A 14,430-nucleotide genomic window follows, 5' to 3' on the forward strand; every position below is an offset into this window, starting at 1 on the left:
GGGCAGGGGGTCTCAGGGTGGGCAGGGGGTCTCTGGGTGGGCAGGGATCCTGGGGGGGGTCTGTGCCAGGTGGGTGCCAGGGTGGGCAGGGGCTCTCTGGGTGGGCAGGGGGTGTCAGGGTGGGCAGGGGGCACGCGGGCGCTGTGCCATGGGTGCAGGCAGGGTGCCACGCCCCGTGCCCACCCGGGGGGGGGGTCTCTGCGCCCCCTGAGCCCCTGCCCCCCCCACCCCCCCCAGGCCACCGCTGCCAGACCCTGGTGACCCCCTGCCAGTCCCAGCCCTGCCGCCACGGTGGGCGCTGCCAGCCCGAGCCCGGCACCCCCCGCGGCTACGCCTGCCGCTGCCCGCCGGTGAGGGGGGGTCCCAGCGCCCCCGCCCCCCCTGCGCGCCCGGGGGGCTGGGGGTGCTGTGGGGCGGGCAGGGGTCCGGGTGCTCCCAGAGCCGGGGGGCTGCGGGTGCTGTGGGGCGGGCAGGGGTCCGGGTGCAGCCAGAGCCGGGGGGCTGGGGGTGCTGTGGGGTGGGCAGGGGTCCGGGTGCACCCAGAGCCGGGGGGCTGGGGGTGCCGTGGGGCGGGCAGGGGTCCGGGTGCACCCAGAGCCGGGGGGCTGGGGGTGCCGTGGGGCGGGCAGGGGTCCGGGTGCACCCAGAGCCGGGGGGCTGGGGGTGCCGTGGGGCGGGCAGGGGTCCGGGTGCACCCAGAGCCGGGGGGCTGGGGGTGCCGTGGGGCGGGCAGGGGTCCGGGTGCACCCAGAGCCGGGGGGCTGGGGGTGCCGTGGGGCGGGCAGGGGTCCGGGTGCACCCAGAGCCGGGGGGCTGGGGGTGCCGTGGGGCGGGCAGGGGTCCGGGTGCACCCAGAGCCGGGGGGCTGGGGGTGCCGTGGGGCGGGCAGGGGTCCGGGTGCACCCAGAGCCGGGGGGCTGGGGGTGCCGTGGGGTGGGCAGGGCTCCGGGTGCACCCAGAGCCGGGGGGCTGGGGGTGCCGTGGGGTGGGCAGGGCTCCGGGTGCCGCCAGAGCCGTGGGGCCGGGGGTGCCGTGGGGCGGGCAGGGGTCCGGGTGCTCCCAGAGCCGGGGGGCTGGGGGTGCCGTGGGGTGGGCAGGGGTCCGGGTGCACCCAGAGCCGTGGGGCCGGGGGTGCTGTGGGGTGGGCAGGGCTCCGGGTGCACCCAGAGCTGTGGGGCTGGGGGTGCTGTGGGGTGGGCAGGGCTCCGGGTGCACCCAGAGCCGGGGGGCTGGGGGTGCTGTGGGGTGGGCAGGGGTCCGGGTGCCCCCAGAGCCGTGGGGCCGGGGGTGCCGTGGGGCGGGCAGGGGTCCGGGTGCACCCAGAGCCGTGGGGCCGGGGGTGCCGTGGGGCGGGCAGGGCTCCGTGTGCCCCCCACCCTGACCCCCCCCCCCCCCAATTCCCCCCCCAGGGTTTCACCGGCGCCCACTGCGAGAGCCGCCCGCCGTCCTGCCGCGCCCCCCCCTGCCCCACCGGGGGCAGCTGCGCCCCCCCGCCCGCCGGCCCCCCCTGCCTCTGCCCCCCCGGCGCCGGGGGGCCCCGCTGCCGGCCCCCCCCCGGCGCCCCCAACGCCACCTGCCCCCCGGGGTTCGGGGGTCCCCGGTGCCGGGGGGGGGGGGCAGCCCCCGCCGGCCGTGGGGTGCGCGGTGGGGTGCGGGGGGAAGGCGGGGGACGGCGCGCGGCCGGCGGGGGACCCCTGGGGGCGCTGCGGGGACCCCGAGTGCCCCCCCCTCTTCAACAACAGCCGCTGCGACCGGGGCTGCGACAACCCCCGCTGCCTGTACGACAACTTCGACTGCCGGCCCCCCCACCGCGCCTGCAAGTGAGCCGCCCCACGGGCGCCCCACGGGCACCCCGCCACGGGCACCCCGCACCCCCCCACGGGCACCCCGCACCCCCCACGGGCACCCCGCCGCGGGCACCCCGCCACGGGCGCCCCACGGGCACCCCGCACCCCCCACGGGCACCCCGCCACGGGCACCCCGCCACGGGCACCCCGCCACGGGCACCCCCCACCCCCCCACGGGCACCCCCCACCCCGCCACGGGCACCCCGCCACGGGCACCCCCCCACGGGCACCCCCCCACGGGCACCCCCCCACGGGCACCCCCCACCCCCCACGGGCACCCCGCCACGGGCACCCCCCCACCCCCACGGGCGCTCCCGCACCCCCCCACGGGCACCCCCCACCCCCACGGGCGCCCCGCACCCATCCATGGGCACCCCACACCCCCCATGGGCACCTCCCACCCCCACGGGCACCCCACACCCCTCACGGGCACCCCCGCACCCCCCCCACGGGCACCCCCCCACGGGCACCCCAATCCCCACGGGTACCCTCCACCCATGTTCTCCCCCACCGCTGCCCCCCACCCATGGGTGCCCCCCACCCCGCACGCGTGTCCCCCCCACTCGTGTCCCCCCCCACTCGTGTCCCCCCCCACGTGCCCCCTCCCCACTGCCCCCCCCACGGGTGCCCTCCACCCATCTTCTCCCCCACCGCTGCCCCCCACCCATGGGTGCCCCCCACCCATGGGTGCCCCCCACCCCTCACGCGTGCCCCCCCCACGCGTGCCAGCCCCCCCTCGTGTCCCCCCCCACTCATGTCCCCCCCACGTGTCCCCTCCCCACTGCCCCCCCCACGGGTGCCTTCCACCCATCTTCTCCCCCACCGCTGCCCCCCACCCATGGGTGCTCTCCACCCATGGGTGCCCCCCACCCCTCACGCGTGCCCCCCCCACGCGTGTCCCCCCCTCGTGCCCCCCCCCCCCACGCGTGCCCTCCCCACATGCCCCCTCTCCACTGCCCCCCCCACGGGTGCCCTCCACCCATCTTCTCCCCCACCGCTGCCCCCCACCCATGGGTGCCCTCCACCCACGGGTGCCCCCCCCACGCGTGCCCCCCGCCACGCGTGCCCTCCCCACATGCCCCCTCCCCACTGCCCCCCCTACGGGTGCCCTCCACCCATCTTCTCCCCCACCGCTGCCCCCCCACCCATGGGTGCCCCCCACCCCGCACGCGTGCCCCCCCCACGCGTGCCCCCCCCCTCGTTTTCCCCCCCCACTCGTGTCCCCCCCACGTGCCCCCTCCCCACTGCCCCCCCATGGGTGCCCTCCACCCATCTTCTCCCCCACCGCTGCCCCCCACCCATGCGTGCCCTCCACCCATGGGTGCCCCCCACCCCGCACGCGTGCCCCCCCCACGCGTGTCCCCCCACTCGTGCCCCCCCCCCACTCATGTCCCCCCCACATGCCCCCTCCCCACTGCCCCCCCCACGGGTGCCTTCCACCCATCTTCTCCCCCACCGCTGCCCCCCACCCATGGGTGCTCTCCACCCATGGGTGCCCCCCACCCCTCACGCGTGCCCCCCCCACGCGTGTCCCCCCCTCGTGCCCCCCCCCCCACGCGTGCCCTCCCCACATGCCCCCTCTCCACTGCCCCCCCCACGGGTGCCCTCCACCCATCTTCTCCCCCACCGCTGCCCCCCACCCATGGGTGCCCTCCACCCACGGGTGCCCCCCCCACGCGTGCCCCCCGCCACGCGTGCCCTCCCCACGTGCCCCCTCCCCACTGCCCCCCCTACGGGTGCCCTCCACCCATCTTCTCCCCCACCGCTGCCCCCCACCCATGGGTGCCCTCCACCCACGGGTGCCCCCCACCCCCCACGTGCCCTCCCCACGTGCCCCCTCCCCACTGCCCCCCCTACGGGTACCCTCCACCCATCTTCTCCCCCACCGCTGCCCCCCCACCCATGCGTGCTCTCCACCCATGCGTGCCCCCCACCCCGCACGCGTGCCCCCCCCCACTCGTGCCCTCCCCACGTGCCCCCTCCCCACTGCCCCCCCTACGGGTACCCTCCACCCATCTTCTCCCCCACCGCTGCCCCCCACCCATGGGTGCCCCCCACGCGTGCCCCCCCACGTGTGTCCCCCCCTTCGTGTCCCCCCCCACTCATGTCCCCCCCCACATGCCCCCTCCCCACTGCCCCCCCCACGGGTGCCCTCCACCCATCTTCTCCCCCACCGCTGCCCCCCACCCATGGGTGCCCCCCCACCCACGGGTGCCCCCCACCCCCCACGCGTGCCCCCCCCCACGCGTTGTCCCCCCACTCGTGCCCCCCCCCACTCATGTCCCCCCCACATGCCCCCTCCCCACTGCCCCCCCCACGGGTACCCTCCACCCACCTTCTCCCCCACCGCTGCCCCCACCCATGGGTGCCCCCCACCCATGGGTGCCCTCCACCCATGGGTGCCCCCCACCCCCCACGCGTGCCCCCCCCACGCGTGCCCCCCGCCCCCCGCAGCCCCCTCTACGAGCAGTACTGCTCCAACCACTTCGCCGACGGGCGCTGCGACCAAGGCTGCAACAGCGAGGAGTGCGGCTGGGACGGGCTGGACTGCGCCCAGGGGGTCCCCGAGGCGCTGGCGCGGGGGGGTGCTGGTGGTGACGGTGCTGCTGCCCCCCGCCGAGCTGCGCCGCGCCCGCGCCGCCTTCCTGCAGCGGCTCAGCGCCATCCTGCGCACGGGCGCTGCGCCCCCGCCGCCGCCCCGACGGCCGCGACATGATCGAGCCCTACTACCGGCCCCGGGCCCCGCCGCGCGGCGAGGGGGCCCCCGAGGTCATCGGGTGAGCGGGGGGCGGGGGGTGGGGGGTGGGGGTGGGGGGTGGGGGCGTGGGGTGGGGGCGTGGGGTGGGGATGTGGGGTGGGATGTGGGGCGGGGGCGTGGGGTAGGGACGTGGGGTGGGATGTGGGGTGGGGACGTGGGGTGGGGATGTGGGGTGGGGACGTGGGGTGGGGATGTGGAATGGTGCTGTGGGGCGAGGGCGTGGGGTGGGGACGTGGGGTAGGGACGTGGGGTGGGGATGTGGGGGTGGGGATGTGGGGCGGGGGCGTGGGGTGGGGATGTGGGGTGGGGATGTGGAATGGTGCTGTGGGGCGGGGGCGTGGGGTAGGGACGTGGGGTGGGATGTGGGGTGGGGACGTGGGGTGGGGATGTGGGGCGGGGACATGGGGTGGAGACGTGGGGTGGGGACGTGGGGTGGGATGTGGGGTGGGATGTGGGGTGGGGACGTGGGGTGGGGACGTGGGGTGGGGACGTGGGGTGGGGATGTGGGGTGGGGATGTGGGGCGGGGGCGTGGGGTAGGACGTGGGGTGGGATGTGGGGTGGGGACGTGGGGTGGGGATGTGGGGCGGGGACATGGGGTGGAGACGTGGGGTGGGGACGTGGGGTGGGATGTGGGGTGGGATGTGGGGTGGGGACGTGGGGTGGGGACGTGGGGTGGGGACGTGGGGTGGGGATGTGGGGGGGGCGTGGGGTGGGGATGTGGGGCAGGACATGGGGTGGAGACGTGGGGTGGGGACGTGGGGTGGGATGTGGGGGGGGACGTGGGGTGGGGACGTGGGGTGGGGACGTGGGGTGGGGATGTGGGGTGGGGATGTGGGCGGGGGCGTGGGGTAGGGACGTGGGGTGGGATGTGGGTGGGGACATGGGGTGGGGATGTGGGGTGGGGACGTGGGGTGGAGACGTGGGGTGGGGATGTGGAATGGTGCTGTGGGGTGGGGGCGTGGGGTAGGGATGTGGGGTGGGGATGTGGGGTGGGGATGTGGAATGGTGCTGTGGGGCGGGGGCGTGGGGTAGGGACGTGGGGGTGGGGATGTGGGGCGGGGACGTGGGGTGGGGATGTGGGGTGGAGACGTGGGGTGGGGATGTGGGGGTGGGGACGTGGGGTGGGGATGTGGAATGGTGCTGTGGGGCGGGGGCGTGGGGTAGGGACGTGGGGTGGGATGTGGGGTGGGGGACGTGGGGTGGGGATGTGGGGGGGGCGTGGGGTGGGGACGTGGGGTGGGGATGTGGAATGGTGCTGTGGGGCGGGGGCGTGGGGTAGGGATGTGGGATGGGATGTGGGGTGGGGACGTGGGGTGGGGATGTGGGGGGGCGTGGGGTGGGGACGTGGGGGTGGGGATGTGGGGCGGGGACGTGGGGTGGAGACGTGGGGTGGGGACGTGGGGTGGGATGTGGGGTGGGGACGTGGGGTGGGGATGTGGGGGGGGCGTGGGGCGGGGGCGTGGGTGGAGACGTGGGGCGGGGGCATGGGGCAGGGGCGTGGGGCGGAGACATGGGGCGGGGGTGTGGGGTGGAGACATGGGGCAGGATGTGGGGTGGGGTCGTGGGGTGGAAACATGGGGTGGGGGACGTGGGGTGGGATGTGGGGTGGGGGCATGGGGCAGGGATGTGGGGCGGGGACATGGGGTGGGATGCGGGGTTGGGTCGTGGGGCAGGGACATGGGGTGGGGACATGGGGTGGGGATGTGGGGTGGGATGTGGGGCGGGGGGCGTGGGGTGGAGACGTGGGGTGGGACGTGGAGCTGGGAATGTGGGGTGGGGACGTGGTGGCGGGGACGTGGGGTGGGACATGGAATGGTGGTGTGGGGTGGGGACGTGGGGTGGAGACATGGGGCAGGGATGTGGGGTGGGGTCGTGGGGTGGAGACATGGGGTGGGGACATGGAATGGTGGTGTGGGGTGGGGATGTGGGATGGAGATGTGGGGCGGGGGCGTGGGGTGTGGGTGTGGGGTGGGGGTGTGGGGGTGTGGGGCAAGGACGTGGGGTGGGGACATGAGGTGGGGTCATGGGGTGGCCTCATGGACACCATGGGGCCGTGGGTGCGGGGCCCCGCGGGGCCGTGGGTGTGGGGCGCTGTGGGTCCATGGGTGCGGGGACACCATGGGGCCGTGGGTGCGGGGCGCCGTGGGTCCATGGGTGCGGGACACCATGGGGCCGTGGGTGCGGGACACCATGGGGCCGTGGGTGCAGGACGCTGGGGGTCTGTGGGTGCGGGACACCATGGGGCCTTGGGTGCGGGACACCATGGGGCTGTGGGTGCAGGACGCCGGGGGTCTGTGGGTGCGGGACACCATGGGGCCGTGGGTGCAGGACGCTGGGGGTCTGTGGGTGCGGGACACCATGGGGCCTTGGGTGCGGGACACCATGGGGCCGTGGGTGCAGGACACCGGGGGTCTGTGGGTGCGGGACACCATGGGGCCGTGGGTGCGGGACACCATGGGGCCGTGGGTGCAGGACGCCGGGGGTCTGTGGGTGCGGGACACCATGGGGCCGTGGGTGCGGGACACCATGGGGCCGTGGGTGCGGGGCGCCGTGGGTCCATGGGTGCGGGACACCATGAGGCCATGGGTGCAGGGTGCCGTGGGTCCATGGGTGCGGGACACCATGGGGCCGTGGGGTGCGGGACACCATGGGGCCGTGGGTGCAGGACGCTGGGGGTCTGTGGGTGCGGGACACCATGGGGCCGTGGGTGCGGGGCGCCGTGGGTCCATGGGTGCGGGACACCATGAGGCCATGGGTGCAGGGTGCCGTGGGTCCATGGGTGCGGGACACCATGGGGCCGTGGGTGCGGGACACCATGGGGCCGTGGGTGCAGGACGCTGGGGGTCTGTGGGTGCGGGACACCATGGGGCCGTGGGTGCAGGACGCTGGGGGTCTGTGGGGTGCGGGACACCATGGGGCCTTGGGTGCGGGACACCATGGGGCTGTGGGTGCGGGGCGCCGCGGGTCCGTGTGGCGCGGCCCCCCAGCCCCACGCGCTGACCCCGCGCCCCACAGCTCGGTGGTCACCCTGGAGCTGGACAACCGCCTGTGCGCGGGGGCCTCCGCCCGCTGCTTCCCCGACACCCGCAGCGCCGCCGACTACCTGGGCGCGCTGGCCGCCCTGGGCCGCCTCCGCCTCCCCTACCCCATCGCGGCCGTGCGCGGTGAGCTGCCCCCCGGCACGGGGACCCCCGCCGTGGGGCGGCCGCCGGCCCCCCGGGAGCGCTGGGGGGCCGCCGGGGGCGGGGGGGCCGCGCGCGGGGGGCCTGCGTGGGGGGCCTGGCCCCTGCTGACCGAGGGGGTGGCCTCGTCCCTGGCGGGTGGGGTGTCCTGGGGGTGACGGTGCCCCACACACGGGGGGGCGCCCCACACACGGGGGGTGCCCCACAGACGGGGGGTGTCCCCAGGGTGCTGCGTGTCCCCACAGTGGCGTCACCCTCCCGCCATCCCCCCTCATTGGGTGCCCCACAGTGGCATCACCCTCCCACCATCCCCCCACACTGGCGCCCCACAGTGGCGTCACCCTCCCCACGTCCCCCCACATTGGGTGGCGTCACCCTCCCCATGTCCCCCCCACATTGGGTGCCCCACGGTGGCGTCACCCTCCCCATGTCCCCCCCACATTGGGTGCCCCACGGTGGCGACACCCTCCCACCATCCCCCCCACATTGGGCACCCCACAGTGGCGTCACCCTCCCCATGTCCCCCCACATTGGCGCCCCACGGTGGCGTCACCCTCCCCATGTCCCCCCACATTGGGTGCCCCACGGTGGCGTCACCCTCCCCATGTCCCCCCACATTGGGTGCCCCACGGTGGCGTCACCCTCCCCATGTCCCCCCCACATTGGGCGCCCCACGGTGGCGTCACCCTCCCACCATCCCCCCCACATTGGGTGCCCCACGGTGGCATCACCCTCCCGCCGCCCCCCGTGTTGGGCGCCCCATGGCGGCACCCCCCAACGCCGCCGTGTCCCCCCGCCCCCCCGCAGGTGACAAGGTGCCCGAGGCGCCGGGGGGGGTGCGGCTGCTGCCCCTGGCCGTGGTGGGGGGGCGTCATCCTGCTGGGCACGGCGGCGCTGGGGGTGCTGGTGGCGCGGCGGCGGCGGGAGCAGAGCACCCTCTGGTTCCCCGAGGGCTTCGCCCTGGCCAAGGAGAGCAAGAGGGACCGGCGGGAGCCCGTGGGGCAGGACGCCCTGGGCATGAAGTGAGGGGCTGGGGGCGCTGGGGGCAACTGGGGGGCTGGGGGGCTGGGGGGCTGGGGGTCCCAGTGGGGCAGGACGCCCTGGGCATGAAGTGAGGGGCGGGGGGCGCTGCGGGGCTGGGGGCGCTGGGGGGCTGGGGGTCCCAGTGCGAGTGGGGGGCACTGGGGGGGCTGGGGGCGCTGGGGGGAACTGGGGGGCTGGGGGGCTGGGGGTCCCAGTGGGGCAGGACGCCCTGGGCATGAAGTGAGGGGTGGGGGCGCTGGGGGCTGGGGGCACTGGGGGGCTGGGGGGCTGGGGGTCCCAGTGGGGCAGGACGCCCTGGGCATGAAGTGAGGGGCGGGGGCGCTGGGGGGCTGGGGGCGCTGGGGGGCACTGGGGGGCTGGGGGGCTGGGGGTCCCAGTGGGGCAGGATGCCCTGAGCATGAAGTGAGGGGCGGGGGCGCTGCGGGGCTGGGGGGCTGGGGGGGCACTGGGGGTCTGGGGGGCTGGAGGTCCCAGTTGCGAGTGGGGGGCACTGGGGGGCTGGGGGTTACTGGGGGGGCTGGGGGACACTGGGGCTCTGGGGGTCCCAGTGCAGGTGGGGGCTGGGGGGGCTGGGGGCGCTGGGGGGAACTGGGGGTCTGGGGGGCTGGGGTTCCCAGTGCCAGTGGGGGGCACTGGGGGTCTGGGGGAACTGGGGGGCTGGGGGTCCCAGTGCGAGTGGGGGGCACTGGGGGGGGCTGGGGGTAACTGGGGCTCTGGGGTCACAGTGCAGTGGGGGGCACTGGGGGGGGCTGGGGGGACACTGGGGCTCTGGGGGTCCCAGTGCAGGTGGGGGGCAATGGGGGGGCTGAGGGGCTGGGGGGAACTGGGGTCTGGGGTCTGGGGGTCCCAGTGCAAGTGGGGGGCACTGGGGGGGCTGGGGGTAACTGGGGCTCTGGGCTCCCAGTGCAGGTGGGGGGCAATGGGGGGAACTGGGGTACTGGGGGGCTGGGGGTCCCAGTGCGAATGTGGGGCGCTGGGGGGCTGGGGGATACTGGGGGGCTGGGGGGTACTGGGGCTGTTGGGGTCCCAGTGCAGGTGGGGGGCACCGGGGGGGCTGGGGGTACTGGGGGGCTGGGGATTACTGGGGGCATACTGGGGCTGTGGGGGTCCCAGTGCAGTGGGGGGGCACTGGGGGGCCTGGGGGTACTGTGGGGGCTGGGGGATACTGGGGGGACACTGGGGCTCTGGGGGTCCCAGTGCAGTGGGGGGCACTGGGGGGGCTGGAGGATACTGGGGGGACACTGGGGGTTTGGGGGGGGGGGGGTGTCGCTGGGTTTCCTGCCCCCCCCAGGAGCTCCCCAAGCCCCCTGGGGCAGCCCCAGCTCATTCCGGGGGGGGGGTCCCAGCAATCCCTGGGGTTTGGGGGTGCCCTGTCTCGTCCCCCCACAAAAAACTAGGGTGGGGGGCACCCAGCTCATGGCCGCGCCCCCCAGGACCCTGGGGAAGGGGGAGACCCTCATGGGTGAACCCTCGGAGGAGTGGCCGGACGGCGACGGCCCCGAGGCCAAGAGCTCAAGGTACCCCCGGGGGGGACTTGGGGGGCACCTGGGGGGCACTTGGGGGGCAGGAGGGGCCCGTGACCCCAAGCTGGGCACCCTCAGGGGTGTGGGGTCCCGGGACCCCCATACGCAGGCACTGGTGTGGGTATGGGAGGGGTCCTGGCACCCCCATGGGTGGCACCCCCGGTGCTCCGGCACCTTTGGGGGTGGGGGTCCCTGCACCCCCATGCCCTGGCACTCTTATGGGTGGGGGTCCTGGCACCCTTGTGGGGGGAGTCCTGGCACCCCCACGGCCAAGCACCGTCATGGGTGGGGGTCCCAGCACGCCCCTGGGGGGGTCCCAGCACACCCACAGTCAGGCACCGTCATGGGTGGGTGGTCCCAGCACGCCCCTGGGGGGGGTCCCAGCACCCCCACGGCCAGGCACCATCATGGGTGGGGGGTCCCAGCACGCCCCTGGGGGGGGTCCCAGCACCCCCACAGACAGGTACCATCATGGGTGGGGGTCCCAGCACCCCTGTGACCCAGGCAATGTTGTGGGTGGGGGTCCCAGCATCCCCACAGCCAGGCACCGTCATGGGTGGGGGTCCCAGCACCCCATGGGCGGGGGTCCCAGCACCCCATGGGCGGGGGTCCCAGCACCCCCACAGCCAGGCACCCCCATGGGCGGGGGTCCCCGCACCCCATGGGCGGGGGTCCCCGCACACACGCGATGGGGCGCCCCGCAGGTGGAGGAGGGTGGCCGCGGAGCCCCCCGAGCCCGTGGACCCCCCGGCGGTGGACCCAGCACCACCTGGTCGCGGCCGACATCCGCGTGCCCCCCACCACGGCCCTGACGCCCCCCCCAGGGCGACCCCGACGCCGACTGCGTGGACGTCAACGTCCGCGGGCCAGGTGGGCGGGGGGGCGCCCGGGGGGGCACGCGGTGGGGCGCCCGGGGGGCCGGGGATGGCTGTGGGGGGTGGGGGGCACCCTGGGGCAGGGAGGACGGATGGGGGCGTGGGGGGCACCGTGGGGCAGGGAGGATGGCTGTGGGACATGGGGGGCACCGTGGGGCAGGGAGGACGGATGGGGGCCGTGGGGGGCACTGTGGGGCAGGTAGGGGTGGCTGTGGGAGATGGGGGGCACCGTGGGGCAGGGAGGATGGCTGTGGGAGATGGGGGGCACCATGGGGCAGGGAGGACAGATGGGGGCCGTGGGGGGCACCGTGGGCAGGTAGGGTGGCTGTGGGAGATGGGGGGCACCGTGGGGCAGGGAGGACGGATGGGGGCCGTGGGGGCACTGTGGGGCAGGTAGGGTGGCTGTGGGAGATGGGGGGGCACCGTGGGGCAGGGAGGATGGCTGTGGAGATGGGGGGCACCATGGGGCAGGGAGGACAGATGGGGGCCGTGGGGGGCACCGTGGGGCAGGGAGGATGGCTGTGGGAGATGGGGGGCACCGTGGGGCACGTAGGATGGATGGGGGCCGTGGGGGGCACCATGGGGCAGGTAGGGTGGCTGTGGGACATGGGGGGCACCGTGGGGCAGGTAGGACGGATGGGGCCGTGGGGGGCACCGTGGGGCAGGGAGGATGGATGGGGGCCGTGGGGGGCACCGTGGGGCAGGGAGGACGGATGGGGGCCGTGGGGCACCACCACAGACCCTGTGGGTCAGGTGTGGGGGACCCAGTAGTTATGGGGCGGCGCCCTGGCCTTGGGGGGCCCCCCGGACCTGGCACAGCTGCTGTGGGGCGCCGAGGCCACCAGGGTCACGGGGAGACCCCAAACACCCCCCCACCACCCCCCACCCCACCCCCTCACCCACCCACCCCACCCCACCCCACTCCACCCCACACCACCCCCCCACCCCCCCCCACCCCCCCCACCCAACCCCACCCCACCCCACCCCACCCCACCACCCCACCCCCCACCACCCCACCCCACCCCACCCCGCCCCACTGCACCCCACCCCACCACCCCACCCCACCCCACCCCCCCACCCCACCACCCCACCCCACCCCACCCCACCCCCCACCCCACCACCCCACCCTACCCCACCCCACCCCCTCACCACCCACTCCACCCCACACCACCCCCCCACCACCCCACCCAACCCCACCCCACCCCACCCCACCCCACCCCACCACCCCACCCCCCACCACCCCACCCCACCCCACCACCCCACCACACCCCACCCCGCCCCACTGCACCCCATACCACCCCACCACCCCACCCCCCACCACCCCACACCACCCCCCCACCACCCCACCCCACCCCCCACCACCCACCCCACCCCCCCACCACCCCACCCCACCCCACCCCACCCCATGGGGCACCCCCTAACCCCCACCCCCCCCACCCCGCAGACGGCTTCACCCCACTGATGCTGGCCTCCTTCTGCGGCGGCGCCCTGGCGGCGGCGGCGGCGGCGGCGGCGGAGGAGGAGGAGGAGGAGGAGGAGGAGGAGGGGGACCGCGGGGGGGCGGCGGCGCCCTCGGCGGGCGTCATCGGGGCGCTGCTGTGCCAGGGCGCCAGCCTGGGCGCCCGCACCGACCGCCTGGGCGAGAGCGCCCTGCACCTGGCCGCCCGCTACGCCCGCGCCGACGCCGCCAAGCGCCTGCTGGGGGCCGGCGCCGACGCCAACGCCCGCGACAGGGCCGGGCGCACCCCGCTGCACGCCGCCGTCACCGCCGACGCCCAGGGCGTCTTCCAGGTGCGCCCGCCCAGCCTCGCCGTGGGGCAGGCGGGGTGGGGGGGCCCGGGGAGGGGTGTGGGATAGAGGGTGCTGCCGCGGGGTGTCCAATGGGGCTGTGGGGCACCCAACGGGTCATGGGAGACCCAACGGGGCCATGGGGCACCCATTGTGGCCGTGGGGCACCCATTGTGGCCGTGGGGCACCCAACGGGGTCATGGGGCACCCAACGGGGCCATGAGGCACCCAAACATGACAATGGGACACCCAACGGGGCCATGGGGCATCCATTGTGGCCACGGGGCACCCAACGGGGCCATGGGGCACCCATTGTGGCCATGGGGCACCCAACATGATCATGGGGCACCCATTGTGGCCATGGGGCACCCAACATGACCATGGGGCACCCATTGTGGCCGTGGGGCAACCCAACGGGGTCATGGGGCACCCATTGTGGCCATGAGGCACCCAACATGACAATGGGACACCCAACGGGGCCATGGGGCATCCATTGTGGCCATGGGGCACCCAACGGGGTCATGGGGCACCCAACGGGACCATGGGGCACCCATTGTGGCTGTGGGGCACCCAACATGATCATGGGGGCACCCATTGTGGCCGTGGGGCACCCAACGGGGTCGTGGGGCACCCAACAGGGTCATGGGGCACCCAACGGGGTCATGGGGCACCCATTGTGGCCATGAGGCACCCAACATGACAATGGGACACCCAACGGGGCCATGGGGCATCCATTGTGGCCACGGGGCACCCAACGGGGCCATGGGGCACCCATTGTGGCCATTGGGGCACCCAACATGATCATGGGGCACCCATTGTGGCCATGGGGCACCCCAACATGATCATGGGGCACCCATTGTGGCCATGGGGCACCCAACGGGGTCATGGGGCACCCAACGGGGTCATGGGGCACCCATTGTGGCCATGAGGCACCCAACATGACAATGGGACACCCAACGGGGCCATGGGGCATCCATTGTGGCCATGGGGCACCCAACGGGGCCATGGGGCACCCATTGTGGCCATGGGGCACCCAACATGATCATGGGGCACCCATTGTGGCCGTGGGGCACCCAACAGGGTCGTGGGGCACCCAACGGGGCATGGGGCACCCATTGTGGCCGTGGGGCACCCAATGGGGCCATGGGTCACCCATTGTGGCCGTGGAGCACCCAACATGATCATGGGGCACCCAACGTCGCCATGGGGCACCCAACGTGACCATGGGGGCACCCAATGTAGCCATGGGGCACCCAACAGGGCCATGGGACACCCAACGTGACTATGGGGCGCTCAGCGTAGCCATGGTGCACCCAATGTAGCCATGGGGCACCCAGCGTGGCCATGGGGCAGCCAACATGACCATGGGGCACCCAACGTAGCCATGGGGCACCCAACGCGGCCATGGGGCA

The 14,430-nt window shown here is 75.6% G+C and overlaps 1 protein-coding gene across 1 annotated transcript in view; it reads left to right on the top strand.

Annotated features, from left to right (window-relative positions):
* Positions 1-13,056, top strand: part of NOTCH3 (notch receptor 3) — a gene marked incomplete at its 3' end in the record, with an annotated part of 51,263 nt that extends 38,207 nt beyond the window's left edge. Inside the window, 13 exon segments of the mRNA XM_064437128.1 lie at positions 238-350; positions 1,410-1,526; positions 1,621-1,820; positions 4,302-4,428; positions 4,430-4,522; positions 4,524-4,624; positions 7,622-7,770; positions 8,596-8,651; positions 8,653-8,810; positions 10,266-10,702; positions 11,060-11,169; positions 11,171-11,225; positions 12,675-13,056. Coding sequence (XP_064293198.1) covers positions 238-350; positions 1,410-1,526; positions 1,621-1,820; positions 4,302-4,428; positions 4,430-4,522; positions 4,524-4,624; positions 7,622-7,770; positions 8,596-8,651; positions 8,653-8,810; positions 10,266-10,702; positions 11,060-11,169; positions 11,171-11,225; positions 12,675-13,056 — 2,098 coding nt within the window.
* Positions 13,057-14,430: the final 1,374 nt, after the last annotated feature.

The sequence above is a fragment of the Phalacrocorax carbo genome, chromosome 30 (assembly GCF_963921805.1).
Source record: "Phalacrocorax carbo chromosome 30, bPhaCar2.1, whole genome shotgun sequence".
Taxonomy (NCBI): Eukaryota; Metazoa; Chordata; class Aves; order Suliformes; family Phalacrocoracidae; genus Phalacrocorax; species Phalacrocorax carbo.